The 15,053-nt window shown below is 35.6% G+C and overlaps 1 protein-coding gene across 1 annotated transcript in view; it reads right to left on the bottom strand.

Moving 5' to 3' along the window:
• Positions 1 to 15,053, bottom strand: part of DNAH7 (dynein axonemal heavy chain 7) — a 304,763-nt gene that overhangs the window by 222,833 nt on the left and 66,877 nt on the right. Inside the window, exons 10-13 of the mRNA XM_043992176.1 lie at positions 13,562 to 13,745; positions 7,736 to 7,915; positions 3,143 to 3,415; positions 2,106 to 2,233 (exon numbers count right to left, since the gene is read on the bottom strand). Of these exons, the coding sequence (XP_043848111.1) occupies positions 2,106 to 2,233; positions 3,143 to 3,415; positions 7,736 to 7,915; positions 13,562 to 13,745 (765 nt within the window). The remainder of the gene's footprint in view (positions 1 to 2,105; positions 2,234 to 3,142; positions 3,416 to 7,735; positions 7,916 to 13,561; positions 13,746 to 15,053) is intronic.

Genomic DNA, 15,053 nt, shown 5'->3' with positions numbered 1-15,053 from the left:
TTCCCTCCTCAACACTCTATATTCAAGCCAAACTGGCCTGTTTGGTGTTCCCTAGTCATAACATTCTACCTTCTGCTTCCATCCCTTTTCACCAACTGTCTGCTACTGCCTGGAATGCTTTCACTGTCTCTTTGAATTCCTAAATTCCTCTTACAAGAAGTCTTTCCTAATTCTCCCAATTTTCTCCAGTTGTTATCCCCACCCCATCCCTGTAATTACTATGCATTTTTGTTGTGGCTTATCTGTATACAATCCCAACTCTGTCCCTCCCCCAGTAGAATATGTAATTATTTACTGGACACAAGATCTATTTCATTTTTGTATCTCTAGCAGAGTGTCCAGCACATGGTAGGCACTTAATTAATGCTTGTTGAATTAAAATGCTACAGAATCTCTGACTGTCTATAGTTCATCTCTCCCTAGGATGTCCTACTGGTACCTGAAATTCAACATGCCCCAAACTGAGCCTATCTTTCCTCTTAAACATGACTTCACTATTTCTGCCTGGGGCAGCATCATTCCCATTTTCATAAACTTTAGTTTATTTTCAACTTTTCTTTCCATGGAATGTACATTCTTCTCCCTATGCCTGGTTGAACACTTAAACATCCTTTAAAGTCTTTCTTGATTCTGCTTGTCAGTAATAACCTTCACCCTTGGAATTTACACAGAGGGTGGTTTTACAACTCTTTAGTATGCTTTAATGTACATTAATATTAAGGTAAACAACTAGGTGATTCAGAGGATTGGAGTGCTTAGTCTTGGAATCAGGAAGACCTGAGTTCAAATTAGACCTCAGGCACTCACTAGCTATGTGACCCTGGCCAAGTTACTTGTCCTCTTTCAGCCTCAGTTTCCACATTTTAAAATGGGGATAATGGGACAGTTAGGTGGCTCAGTGGATAAAGCGCCAGCCCTGGATTCAGGAGGACCTGAGTTCAAATCCAGTCTCAGACACTTGACACGTACTAGCTGTGTGACCCCAGGCAAGTCACTTAACCCTCACTGCCACATTAAAAAAAAATAGAATAAGAGCAAAATTGAAATGGGGATAATAATAGTACCTACCACTCAGGATTGTTATGATGATCAAATGAGAGAATATCTATAAAGTGCTTTGGAAACCTTAAATAAAGCACTATATAAATGCTAGCTATAATTATTACTTATTAAGTAATGCATATTATAGTGATCCATTCTTATTTTATCTCCCTAGTAGACTATAACCTCCAGGAGGACATTAATTGTGTCTTTTCTAAAATTTCTATTACTCATAATGGCTAATACAGAGATCAGCACAAAATAGGTACCTCTAATAAATGAATTTAGATGGTCAATGTGAAAAAAAGAAGAAACTTTATACAATGATTGATAACAAATGCTAGAAAATATACCCTTTATTGTGAAAAAGCATGACCCCTTTGAATTTCTACATGACCTAAAAGAAATTATTCTTATAGGCATCTAATTTATTTTTCTCTCATACTATGATTGTTAGAAAAAATTTTCAATTAATAGGCTTCCCCTGGAACATCAATTCCTACAGGAAGGCACCACACCATCCTAGTTATCATGTTAATTATAATTCTTGGTTTTAACCTATAGAAGAGTATTCTGTTTCACACAGTCTCTGAGTTATTAACAGTCAGTTAACTTTCTGAGGATCTTGCGACCTCTGAGTAAATTGATAAATTGACAATTGTGTTTTCAGTAATGAAATGATGAGTGACAAGAATCAATTACTACAAGTTGACAGCAGTACAATACTAGATCTGAGGCTCCCTTAAAATTCATAACACATGTGGATAATATAAGTCTTATCTGTACAAATTCTGAATCCCATACAAGATTCTCCTAGAACCAAAACTTCTAGGCCAACTCTTCCCACTGTTAATTGACTCATGCTGAAAAAAATAAACTTATATTAATGCTATCCTAAGCCAAACATAAAATGCCTCACAAAATAAGAACAACTTGATTATTTTCTCTGAGACTATCCATGCCACCACCTTGGTCCATTACTATAAAAAAGAATTGAGCTACTTAATAAATGTCCAATTAAAATAGAAAAAATATTTTGAAAGTAAATAATGCCATTCACTTACTTCATATTTAATTCCTGATGGTCCTTGAACACTTTAGCTATAAGTCTTCCAGCAATAAGATCTGCTCGCTTTGCCAAAGCTCTGATTAATTCTTCACAATGTAGTTCAAATATTCCTAAGCGAAGGACCTGAAACATCAGTATGAAAATTTCAGTCACATAATATAGAAAACAGAATTGTATTATAACAGTTATCAGTATTTCTCAGTGTTTTCTTGTAATACCAATTTACTTTCATCTAATATTAGATTTTCTTTAAATATTTGACTTATAAAGGATCCCTTTGTGGTTAGCAATTGTTTCCTTTTAAATCCTGCCAAAGAGCTTATACCAAAGTTTCTGTGGGTTTGTGACCCCATATGAGGTCATGTAACTGAATGTGGGGGTCACAAAAATCTGGCAGTAAATGTTTGATTTGTATATCTATTTTATAAACTTATATACCCAGGGTCACGTAAAAATTTCTCAGATGAAACAGGGTGGTGAATGGAAAAAGTTTAAGAAGCCCTGCTTTATACAAAGTAATTCTACACAAGTGAAACAATTCATCATATACTTTGGTTCTTCAAATACTTTGAGAACCATAGTTACTGTGATACAGACATTTTGCAAAATTTATGTAGAAAACAATGAATTTTCTAGATCATTTGATTTGGGGGTTGTGGGGGTGGGAGTAGTAAATGATGCATTTTCTTTTGCCAGTAGAGAAAAAATTTTGGGGGGGAGCAGGGCAATGAGGGTTAAGTGACTTGCCCAGGGTCACACAGCTAGTTAAGTGTCAAGTGTGTGAGACTGGATTTGAACTCAAGTCCTCCTGAATCCAAGGCCAGTGCTTTATTCACTGCGCCACCTAGCTGACCCAGAACAATTATTTATACTATAGTATTTACTGCCTAAGGAACCTTGGAAGTTGGAACCGTAGTGAAATTTTCACCATTACTTTGTGTATACTCAAAATTCTAACTAATAAGAAAAATAGAAGAAAAAAGTCCATTCAAAGACAAAAGTAAAAAGACCTTAAAAACTTGCATTATTTACCTTTCTAGATGTGTACTGTATCTCTTCACTTAGCTTTTGGTATTTGCGAATTTCTTTTATTGTTTCCTCATAATTATGATCTTCTTCAAGATATTTATCAATATCATTATCAGCTTCTTTGTTAATCAAGAAATCATACTTATCATAATATTTCAGATGTTCAGTGGGTGCAACACTTTCAGCAAAAATCACATCCTTAATCTTTTTTTGGTGTTCATTTAATATTTCTTCCAGAATTATGGGCCTCAAGTTAGTTGACTGGGATTTACTTTCCTGGTTGGTGGGGAATACAGACCTCAGTTATACCTTGTCGTTTATCACTTATAGCAATTTATTTCACAAATAATTATTTTGTTGGAAGCAGCACAGAAGTCAAAAGAATTGTGTTCAAATTCTGGTTCTACCACTTTTCTATATGACTTTGAGGAATTCATTTAATTTAAATGGGCCTCAGTTTCCTCATCTTCAAAATGAGACAAAACTAGACTAGATAATTTCTAAAGTTCTTTCCGGTTCTAACTCTAAGCTTTTACGCTGAATTATTCTAAATGCTTAGTATATTAAAGGCAATGAGATATGAGATATAAAGAAAAAATAAGATATGGTCCCAACCCTCATAAAGTTTTTTTTTTTTGTTGTTGTTGTTTGTTTTTGTTTGGGTTTGGGGTGTGGTTTTTTTTTTTTGGTGAGGCAATTGGGGTTAAGTGACTTGCCTAGGGTCACACAGCTCCTCATAGTTTTTAAGCCATATAGACTTTCAGGATTTAGAACTGGAGATGGGCTTTAGAAATCATTCAATCTGATCCTCTCTCTCTCTCTCTTTTTTTTTTTTTTCTGTGAGGCATTTGGGGTTAAGTGACTTGCCCAGGGTCACACAGCTAGTAAGTGTCAATCGTCTGAGGCCAGATTTGAACTCAGGTACTCCTGACTCCAGGGCCAGTGTTCCATCCACTGCACCACCTAGCTGCCCCGATCCTCTCATTTTGTATTTTTTTCTGTTATTATAATTGGACCACATTTTCAAACCGTAGGCTACTTAATTTTTTTTTTAATTGCTACAATGGATATTTTGTAATTTACTCAGAAATTTCTAGTAAAAACTCAGACTCTCAGTCAAAAATGGCTAAAGCTAGGATGACACCCTGAGATCCTACAGAGGAACAGAAGTAGGCCTGTCAAATAATGCCACCAAATTCCATCCTCTCTGAGAAGGGACTCGCCATATTATGCCTTTGAAAACTAACATGTGCTATAGTGGCATACTTGATAAATTTTCACTGGAAAAAGTGGGGATAAGGGTCCCTGCAGCAAAATAGGCCAAGCACACAATGTTCATTTACTTAAGAACTCCCTACAGTCTTCACATGAGATGGGAGCAGTAAGATATCAGCTATTAAAGAAAAGAATAATGGTAGTTCAACATAACAAGCCACAGAGGTAGAGCTACTACTGCCTAGATGGTCTACATGTAGAGCCAAATGAAGATCCATATATCTTGACCAAGCCAGTGGCTGTTTTTCATGTAGTCTAAATGTGCATTCATAAGAAAGCTGAATCTGTTTCAAGAAAAAGATTTATTTGTTAATGCCATGATGTGAGAATACTAATTAAAAGGAATACAGATTTTTGCATGGACTTTCATTATCTTCAAAACAAAAACTAAAACTCTTTGGCTTTGCCCCTTAAACATCCCTCCATAACTAACCTCATACCACTGTTCTAATATCTCTTACTACTTTGCTACATAATCTAACTGCTTTTACCAAAACTCACTGTTACCAAAATGTCTTTCATTTTACTGCCTCCATGCTTAAGGTTCCTTTGCAACATTTATAAGCGCTCCTATAATACAATGTCTTACTTCTGCTCTACATATCCAAATTTTGCCTGTTTTGATTCAAATCTTACCTCCTATAGCAAGCCTTTCCAACACACCCTAGCCCACACTTTCTCTCTATATATCATAGCATTTATTGTTTTCATCATTTAGTTGGTACTTATCATTGGCCCTTCGCATTGTTATCATTTCCCATGTATGTGTCTTCATTAATAGAAGGTAACCAGTTTGAGCTTAATGAATGAGGGCTTTTTAGCCACCTAGCATGGTGTGCCTTATACAAAGGCCTAGCATGGTGTGAATTATAGAAAGAAAAAGATCAATAAATATGTTGGTAGATTACTTCCTAAACTTTCATCACACTTGTGTCTTCTGAGGTTTTCAAATTGAACTTGTCTTTATTTTGCTGAAATAATAGCTTAGACTGTTGTTTGTTATACTTGTATATTATAGCTAGTCTGAAATAACAAAGGTATAAAAGTATTTTAGTGATAAACAATATGCATTCTAGTCTTGTGTTTAATGAAATTGAATAATGTTTTTCAATCTTCCTTTATATCTCCAACAAGTTACAGCTCATCCTTTGCTTTAAAAGAGAAAATAAACTGGCAATTATTTTAAAAGTTAATGAATTCTGGTCCTCGGTTACTATGTTCTATTCAGAGATGGACAAATAAAATAGGACACAGACAACTTGGACAGAGTTCAAAGGAGAACAACAAATTAAGAGTTTAGGAAATAATGATCATGAGCAAATGCTTGAGGGTGTGACTGAAAGTTGTTTCTTAGTGATTTTAGACTTTACTTTAGTATCTGATAATGCTTTGAGGGATAGACTATTGGAAAAGATGTAAAAGTAGACTTTGGTCTACTTTTGTTCTGTGTATATAATTTACAAAGCCATTTTTACAGCTTCATTTTCTATTATAGAGTACACTTTGGAAGTTTCATTAGATAATGAGGAATTAAACATAGATCTAGTTTGCTTTAACTAGGGACAATATGCATAATTGCTAATAATGTTAGAAACATACTTATATAGGCTACATCTTGTTGGTTAAAATGTGTAATCCAATTAAAGGTCAATTAACTAAAAATGGAATTAACCAATCAGAACTGGTAAAGGTAATACAAAAGTATATGAAAAGTGGTAATTGCAAATGATGATGTGATATAAGCTGTTGAGGGATGAAATTATGCCATTTCTGCATATTTGAGGTATATCTGAGGCACATACAATGCAAATGTTTACCTCTTACGCCTTAAAAAAAGAGTATTGTGCTGTAAGAATATATATGTGGACAAATGCCATTACAGCAAACATTGTACTTCTTGACTTGGGGGTATAAATATTCATGGATCCTGAAGCTCAGGGTCTTTGGATCCTAGACCTGAGACCAGCTTTACTGTAAGACAGAATCCCTCTCTCAATAAACCTATTTTCTTTGTATTGGAGACTTTCTTTTTTCTTTGTTTGACATTGAGACTTAGAAATTTTTGTGACAAGGGAAAAGTGTAAGAGTAAACTTAATGAATGGCTATCATGGGCTTAAACTACAATGGGAGTCAAATTTATTATATTATTATATTATTATCATAGTGATAGGCTTTCTTCCCTATAATGAGATCATAAAATTAACTTTTTTTTAAAAAGTACCTTACATTACAAATAAATCCATGACTTCAGAATACCACTGTCATTAAATATTATTTATGCAATTTGACAAGATTACTATGTATAAAGACCTATGGCAGGCCTTGGAGATAAAAAGACAACATTAAAAACAATCCTCACCTTCATGGAGTTTATAGTCTACTGCTGGAAAAGACAACATTTATACAGATAAGTATATCAGATCATTTGAGACATGAGAGCACTAAAAACTAAGGTAATGAGGAAAATTAAACTTTCCCATAGCCAATGGTACCCCAATTGAGCCTTGAGAGAAATTAAAGACTAAAAGTCAGAAGTGAGGCACAAATACATTATAGGCACGTTGGCAGCCTGTTCAAAGGCTCAGAAACCAGAGAGAGAATGTCATGTTTGAGAAACAAGGAAGCCGGTATGACTATAAAATATATCTAGAGAAGTATACTAGAGCCAGACTAATAGGATCTAAATAATAATTCTATGGTACATTATCAATGCAGATCATTAGAGTATTTGTTAGTTGAAAAGTTTATATATCAAATATTGAAAATAAATTTTTCCTCTATATATTTTTATTATAAATCATTAAATTTTTAAAATTTTTCTTTAAAATGAAAAATTGTTATCACCTTACTGCTTCTACTTCCACTATTTATTGGTCATTTTTAACCTATTATTTTACTATATTCTAGTCTGATCCTCCAACCCAGAATTCAAACTTCTACCCTGGGAACCTGGGTTTCTGATTGGTGAACATTCACTATATCTTGCCTGAACTTACACCCACCATGCAGCTCACCACCTATCTTTAAGTACCCAAGCTTCTGCACTCTAACCTTCAGTTCTAACCCATTACTCAAGCTTCTGTCCTGAAAGCCAGGGTTTCTGAGTGGTATAACATATATTAAAGAGTAGGACTACAAGTGAAGTTAGTGAGAAAACAAGATTTACTTTGAAGAAATTAACTAAGCCAACTTTTCTAGAATGCATGTATTTATAAAGAATAGGATAGTTGTCATATTTCCATGGTAATGATGTCATGTTATTTAACTGAATTGCAAGGCATTAAATTGATTGTAAAAATCAAAATATATTAATTACTTACCCATTTGGCATACAATTTAGTCTCAACCCTTGGTATAAGACTAACAGCCTTAATCATGACCTCATAAATATTTAGAAAAATTGCTTGATAATCATTAAATTCAGGTTCAAACTTAACATATTCATTTTCAAGGATCAGTCTTGTTATAAAACCTGGATGCTCATAAGCTCGCACAGAATCCTTTGAAAAAAAGTTTAAAATATATTCATTTTAGTGGCAATCACAAAGCCCATAGGGTATAAATTTAAATCCTTAAGCACTTGTCATACATATTTCTTATGAAAGGACATCACTTACATAAATAACATTCAGAAACAAATATTTTATAAGAGTAATTATTATAAATTGTTATAAAACTGACACTTTGTATTTAGGTTCCCTTGTGTGCATCATGCCATACTCTCAAAGCAGAATGGCCAACTACTCAATTACTCATATTATCAGAAACCTGGGATATAAATCAGTATAAATTATAAATTTTCTCCCTAAAATGTTAATTTAAAGGAAAAGAAGCTTATTCTTAAATCCTGATGTTTAGTATCAAGTGGCTATTTGCACTGTTTCTCTAACTGGAAATACTTGCAAATTTTATCCTCACCTAGAAGATATAACCAAGAATGAATAATTTCAAAGATGTTATAAGAAGCCATTCAAAAGTTCCCAGACGTGCAAGAATATTAGTGAGAGGAATCCTTTAGTAAAGGGAAGTTGAATAAGTTTATGCCAATAGGAAAAAAGGTACAGCCAGGGGTTTTTTAAAAAGTGATAAAAGAAAAAAATGAAAGTTATGTCTTACATAATTTTTCTTTGATAATATCCAATAATCTGCTTATTCGCACAATCTGTCAATCTTATCATTTGGGAGCCCTGAATTTTTAATTCCCTGAGACTGAGCTATTTCATGCTTTTCATGAATATAGCATCTGTCTGTGTGTTGCATTTCCAAGACAAAATCTAAGCTCCCTGAAGGTAGGGATAATCTTCTTGTTGCCTTTGTATTTCTGGCATAGAGCCTAATATAGTAAGAATTTTATAAATTCTTGGTTGATTGAATCCCATCATCAAAAATATTAATAAGATAAGTTCCCATTGGAATTATTGAAAGTACTGAACAATTTCCAAAATAGAATTCAGTCTTTCCTCCACTTTATTCAATTCTGTGCCGTTTACTGCCCATCAGCAGTATCTGTCCAAGATATATGTAGTGATAGCTCAGATATATTCAACCACTTATCACAATCTGGAAAATAGGCATTCTTCATCACTTGATTTTAACTGTATGCGTAATTAGATGAAACTCTATTGAGAAGAATACATAATGTTCCATGTTTTGATGCAATTAGCATAATGTCATCTACAAACTAGAATATATGAAAGACTTCATAATCAATAGGAGCCCCACCTCCATTTGGTCTTTGTCCTAGACATCCTCCATGACAAGGGCATACACCTTTAGGGAGCTTATGTCTTCTTGTCTTATGCCTCAATTGATATCAACAATGAGAGGGTCATCAAAGATATCTCTGTTGCAACTTTCAATGAATCTTATATGATCTTAACATATATACATACATGTATATAGTTCCAAAGGTTTGTCATGCCAGGGTGGGAGTGGGGATAAGCTCCCACTCCCTATAAAATGCTCCAATAGCATGCGTCTCAAATAGCCTCTGACAACCGAAGCCCAACTCCTGGCCTTCTCGTGGCCGAACTGTTTCCACTAACAGGAGAAGGGGCAAAGGCGAGTCACTGGAGCCTTAAAACCAGTCGCTTTGGGCAGGTGGGACTCGTTAGCCTTGGCAGGCAACCCGCCTAGGGGAAGGAAACCCTGATTTTAAATCTTTGCTGCCTCGCGGCTATACCCATATATAGGAAAGGCTTTGGGAGTTAACCCCAAGGAAAAATCAGGAGTCGGAGTCCCTTAGGCAGTTAGATGTTGGACACCACATCCCTCTGGCAACTCCTGCAGCGGCACTGGTGGCAAACTGTGTTGGCTCTGCCTCTCCTTTGGATCCACCAGTGTCGAGGAGAGGGAAAACCTGCTGCATGAGCAACAGCTTGTTTTCCATATTGATCCACTCAGGCCAGCGCCCTGGAGAGGATACTCCAGCTACTCTTCATGGGGTAGATACAACATGGGATGCGGCAGTTACCAATTAGAAGTCACTCAGGAGCTGCAGCTCCCATATCAGACTGCACAGCCACACTGTGGCCTGTGGCTCTTCAAGGAGCTGATCCATGGTCATCTGCGACTGATGGAGGCCTACATTCATACATATATATGTGTGTGTGTGTGTGTGTGTGTGTGTGCGCATATATATATATATGAGATATCTCATTGGAACAGAATCTTTAAGGCATCATTTGCTCTAACAAATCAAATGTTTTCTTTAGCCAACAAACAATAAGCGCAGTAGATTCTTGTACCATTTGTATTTTTGTGCTAATTATGTGCTTACAATGATGGGGCCTGCTATAGAATATCATTTGCAAACTACTGCCTATTTCCTTCTCATATTTTCTATGAGGAAATCCTCAGTATATGTTGAGATTATCATCAACAAGATTTTGTAAAGATCAAATAGTGGGCATGTGAGTTGGTAGTTATTGATACTTAGTTATCCTAGATACTTAGAGTTCTATGCATTTAGCAAACTAGGCACTAAGGCATTTAGGGATCTAGACATTTAGCTACTTAGAAATCTAGGCACTTAGGGACCATGGAATTAAGACAATTAAGGATCTAGACATTTAGAGATCTATGCAAATGGAAACCTAAACACTTAGGGAATTAATAATCTATGAGGAATTTAGGGACCTAGATACTCAGTGACCTCAGTAGTTAAGGAACCAAGGCATTTAGGGAACCAAACATTTGGAGAACTATGCATTTAGGGAACTAGGCACTAAGAGATCTAAGCACTTAGGCAGTGTACTTGGTTACGTAAACATTTGGGAACTAGGTACTTAGGCAATTAGGGATCTGGACATTTAGTAACCTAGGGAATAGGGTAATTAGGGATCTAGACCATTAGGGACCTATGTATTTAAGGAATTAGACTCTAAGGTAATTAATTAGAAATCTAGCCACTTAGGCACTAGAGAACCAAGCACTTAGAGACTGAGGCATTAAGCCATTTAGGGAACTAGACATTTAGGGACCTAGGCAAAAGTCTATTCCATGCCCCAGGGCATCTTTCCTAACCAGCCTAAACAGGGTGAATCCAGTTGAGATCTTACCACTCCCAACCAGTTCAGTACAGGTATAAACACTCTAAACTGGTTTAATATAATTCAAATCTGTTCTAATTGGTCTAAACCAGTTCTAATCAGTCTAAATTAGTTCAATACAGATCAAACTGGTTAAAACCAATCTAAATCAGTTTAAACCAATTCTAATTGGTTCAAACCAGTCTAAAATTTTTGAATCTACAGAGTGGGCCAAAAGTCACAAATATGTAATAACTCCTTTATTTTTAATTTACAATACCATAGCATCATATACAGTATAGAGAAGAAATGAATTTACATTATGTGTGAAAAATAAAATCTCATAAATGTTGAAAAATAAAGAAAATATTTTAAGTTATTAAACCATCAGACCCCTCTGTGACTTTTGGTCCACCCTGTATATCAATAAAGCCTATGTCCCTACCTAGTTTCTATGTCCTTAAATACACTAGTTCCCTAGGTGCCTAGGTTTCTCATTGCATAGGTCCCTAAATGTCTAGATCTTGTAACGATTGGAATGACGCCACCTGCTGGAGACTTACCGTAGAAAAGCTCCGCCATGAAAGGAAGGTCTTTGAGGGCAAGACCATGCGTCTTTTCTTTGGGGTCAGGAAGTGACGTTGGCTGGTTGGAGGAGGAAGGGGGAGCCAGGCACTCTGTCTCTCTCTCTTTCCTTTGGACTCTGGTGGAGAGCGGAGCTAGAAATGTGCTCTCCCTTTAATAGATAGATGAATGTAGGCCTCTCTCTCTCTCTTTGCCAAATTCTTATTCTCCTTAATAAATGCTTAAAAGCCTAACTCCTGCTAAAGTTTATAATTTATTGGCGACCACTCATTAGATATTTTAGACAGACTAGCTAGAATTTTAGCCCTTAACAATCTCTAACTGCCTTAATGCTTCTGTCCTTAAGTGCCCAGATTCCACATGGACCATAATGCCATGTTACTTGCTACAATACAAACCTTTCTTATCTTCAGTTTTCTACTTCCTGTTCTGTACATAGTAATCAAAGCAAAACTGCCATTGCTTCTAGTAAGGGCATGTCCACTGGTTGCCCTATGAATCGATTCATCATTCCTCTAACTCTCCAGACCAAAACTCCCTTCCTGGCTACCACTACTCCTATTTGTTGTTTCTCCCTATTAACATGTAAGCTCCCCAAATCAGTGCCTATCTCTCTTTTGTATTTGTATTTCTATCACTTAGCATCTTGCCTAGGTAAGGAAAACTGCTGTGGCAGAGTAGAAATTTCCCACAAGAACTAAGGACTTTTCCTTATCCAACCAGGGGCAGGAAAATCTAATCCTTGGCTGGATCTTGGCTGTAACCTCATTCCTTGTGCCAACAGCAAGCCATCTGGATAAGGAGTGATTATACTGAGGGAAATAAGAATGTAGAGGGTGGGCCAAAAGTCACGGTATTTTAATAACTTTTTGAAAATTATTTTTTCTTTATCTTTTGCCATTTACAAGATCTGTTTTTTCACATAATGTAAATTCATTTCCTATACATACTACATGTGATGCTATGGTGTTGTAAATAAAAAACAAAAAATAAAGGAGTTATTAAATTTTGAAACCCTTTATGATTTTTGGCCCACCCTGTACCAAGGGTTCCTTGGTATCAGATAACTGCCACAACACTCCAGCAAGAAAAGCTATGGTACCTAATACATTTGGGCACAGAGAAATGGGATGAGAGAATATGGACACAGACCTGTGTCTTACAGGATACCCCTAAATGTTCTGGGTGACACCCCCACCTTGCCTCTGTGGGAGAATAGAACACCATTCCTCATTAAAAGTTTGTCAGTAGTGGCTATTACAGTGGACTTGCAATCAGGAAGATATCTTCTTGGGTTCAAATTTGGCCTCAGATACTTATTAGTTGTGTGACCTTTAGCAAGTCACTTAACCCTGTTTTGCCTCAGTTCCTCATCTGTAAAATGATGTGGAGAAGGAAATCGTAAACCACTCCAGTATCTTTGCCAAGAAAATCCCAAATGGTGTCACAAGAGGCAGACATACTGAAATGACTGAACGGCAAGCCGAATGAATAGTAAATAAAAATATATTTTTTTTAAATAAGGAAGTTAGGAATAAGTGAGGATTTGGGGAGAAAAATAATGAATTCTGTTTTGATCAAGTGGAATTTAAATGTTTGTAGGCTATCCAGTTCAAGATGTATAACAGGCAGCTGGAGATGCGAAACTAGAGGTAAACCGAGGTTAGGACTGGATATTAAATTTGAGAAATTTTTTTTTTAAGTTTGTCAGTAAGGAATGTTTCAGGGAAAGTAGAAATAGTCATTGTGGAAAAGTTCTGCAGATGTCCGGCTAGTTTGGGGCTGTGCCTCAAGTTTTCTCAAAATAAGAAGTGAGTCCATGGCCCTGAATAAGCAATCTATCACTTGCCATTATCATTTATTTATAATTATGCTCAATCATTTGTTGATTTATGAGCACTGACTGTGCCAGTTTTACCAATCAGGGAAATAGGTCAAAATTCCATTTCAGAGGCAAAACCTTGGTAATGTTTCATGAAAAACTGTGGATGACTAAGTATAAGCATATGACCATTAGCGATACCTACTTACCGGCCTTTGTACAATTAAATCTGTAAAGTCCTGCATTGAATCCAAGGCTAAGTTCTGCAGTTGTATAGTCATTAAAGTTGCAGCACAGTTGAAGAAAGCTTCCAATTTTGCACTGCTGCCACCAGTGGGTAACTGCCTTTTTTTATTACCTTGGTAATAAATATTTTGGACTTCTGGAAACCATCTTGAAAAAACAAAGAAATCTTTAAAAATGTCTAATATTTTCAACATTCTATCTTGTAAGCTACATATCAATCATTCTTTTTTGGACAACTCAAGGATTTCACAGTAAGTTATACTATATATCTCCCATGACCAATAAGTACTGCAAAGTGCATACAGTAGCATGCTTTATTACTTTTATGAAAAGAAATTGCCAATAGATTTCAATTCAACAACTTGAATACTTAAGTACTTGTGTAAGGCTCTTTTCTGGCTTCTATTATCGAGATAGCTAAAAATCATGGTAGTTGAAACCATAGGGAGCAAACGATATAACACAATCTTAGGGATCAAGTCCAAAGCCTTGATGAAATTAAATGCTAGGATATGACAATATGGAGGATCCAAAAGAGACCATCAGTCACAAAACATGTATTAACCACTCTGTGCTAGGCATTGTGCTAAGAGTACTGGGATACATAATGGGGCAAAAGACAGTCCCTGCATTCACCAAAAGACTGATAAAAGAGAGGTAATCCCAATAAGGACTGTAACCTGAAGCTAACGTCAAAGTTGGCAATTAGTATTACATAGTAGTTTATGGTTTCACAAATTACAGATTAAAGAGAATCAAAATGTAGATGTTTCTTCAATTTGGTATAACATTATTAGGAACTTGATAAAGTGGATGCCAAATGCTGGTGCTTTCTGGACCTAACAAAATAAGAGGGATGGGGCATAAGCAAGAGACCACCAGGTTTGGTTTCTTTATATTTATATATATTGAGAGGATTTAGTAGAATAAGAATGGTATAAGAGAAAGTTAGCCTGTTGTTAAGAAGACCTGGCTTCAAGCTTTGCCTCTAGCACATATTGGTTCTTAGACCCTGGGAAAATCGCTTAAATTCACTGAGTCCCAGGTATCTTTCTAATAATAGAAATTGCAGAGAAGTTGCTAACCTGCAGTGGTAGAGGGAGTTATCAAGTAATCAAATAAATTCTATATCTTATCTTATCTCATCTCATCTCATCTTATCGTATCTTATCTTATCTTATCTTATCCATCAACAGCATATGTACATCCTATGACTCTCTAACAAGTAATAGAAATCATGGTATCGACAAATACAACAAACCTTAATTGTAGCACTATTTGTTTGAATGATTCAACAAACAGAAGACAAGTCTTGAAACCCATTCAAGGAAATTAAATTACTAAAGTACCAAAAGAAACTCATTATGAGGTCCCATGACATAGACCCTAAGAATAAGCATTTATCATGAATAACTAATACATATTATATATAAAATAGAATTTCTATAATATAAC

This window comes from Dromiciops gliroides, chromosome 3 (assembly GCF_019393635.1).
Source record: "Dromiciops gliroides isolate mDroGli1 chromosome 3, mDroGli1.pri, whole genome shotgun sequence".
NCBI lineage: Eukaryota > Metazoa > Chordata > Mammalia > Microbiotheria > Microbiotheriidae > Dromiciops > Dromiciops gliroides.
This window is presented reverse-complemented; position numbering and strand designations above follow the sequence as displayed.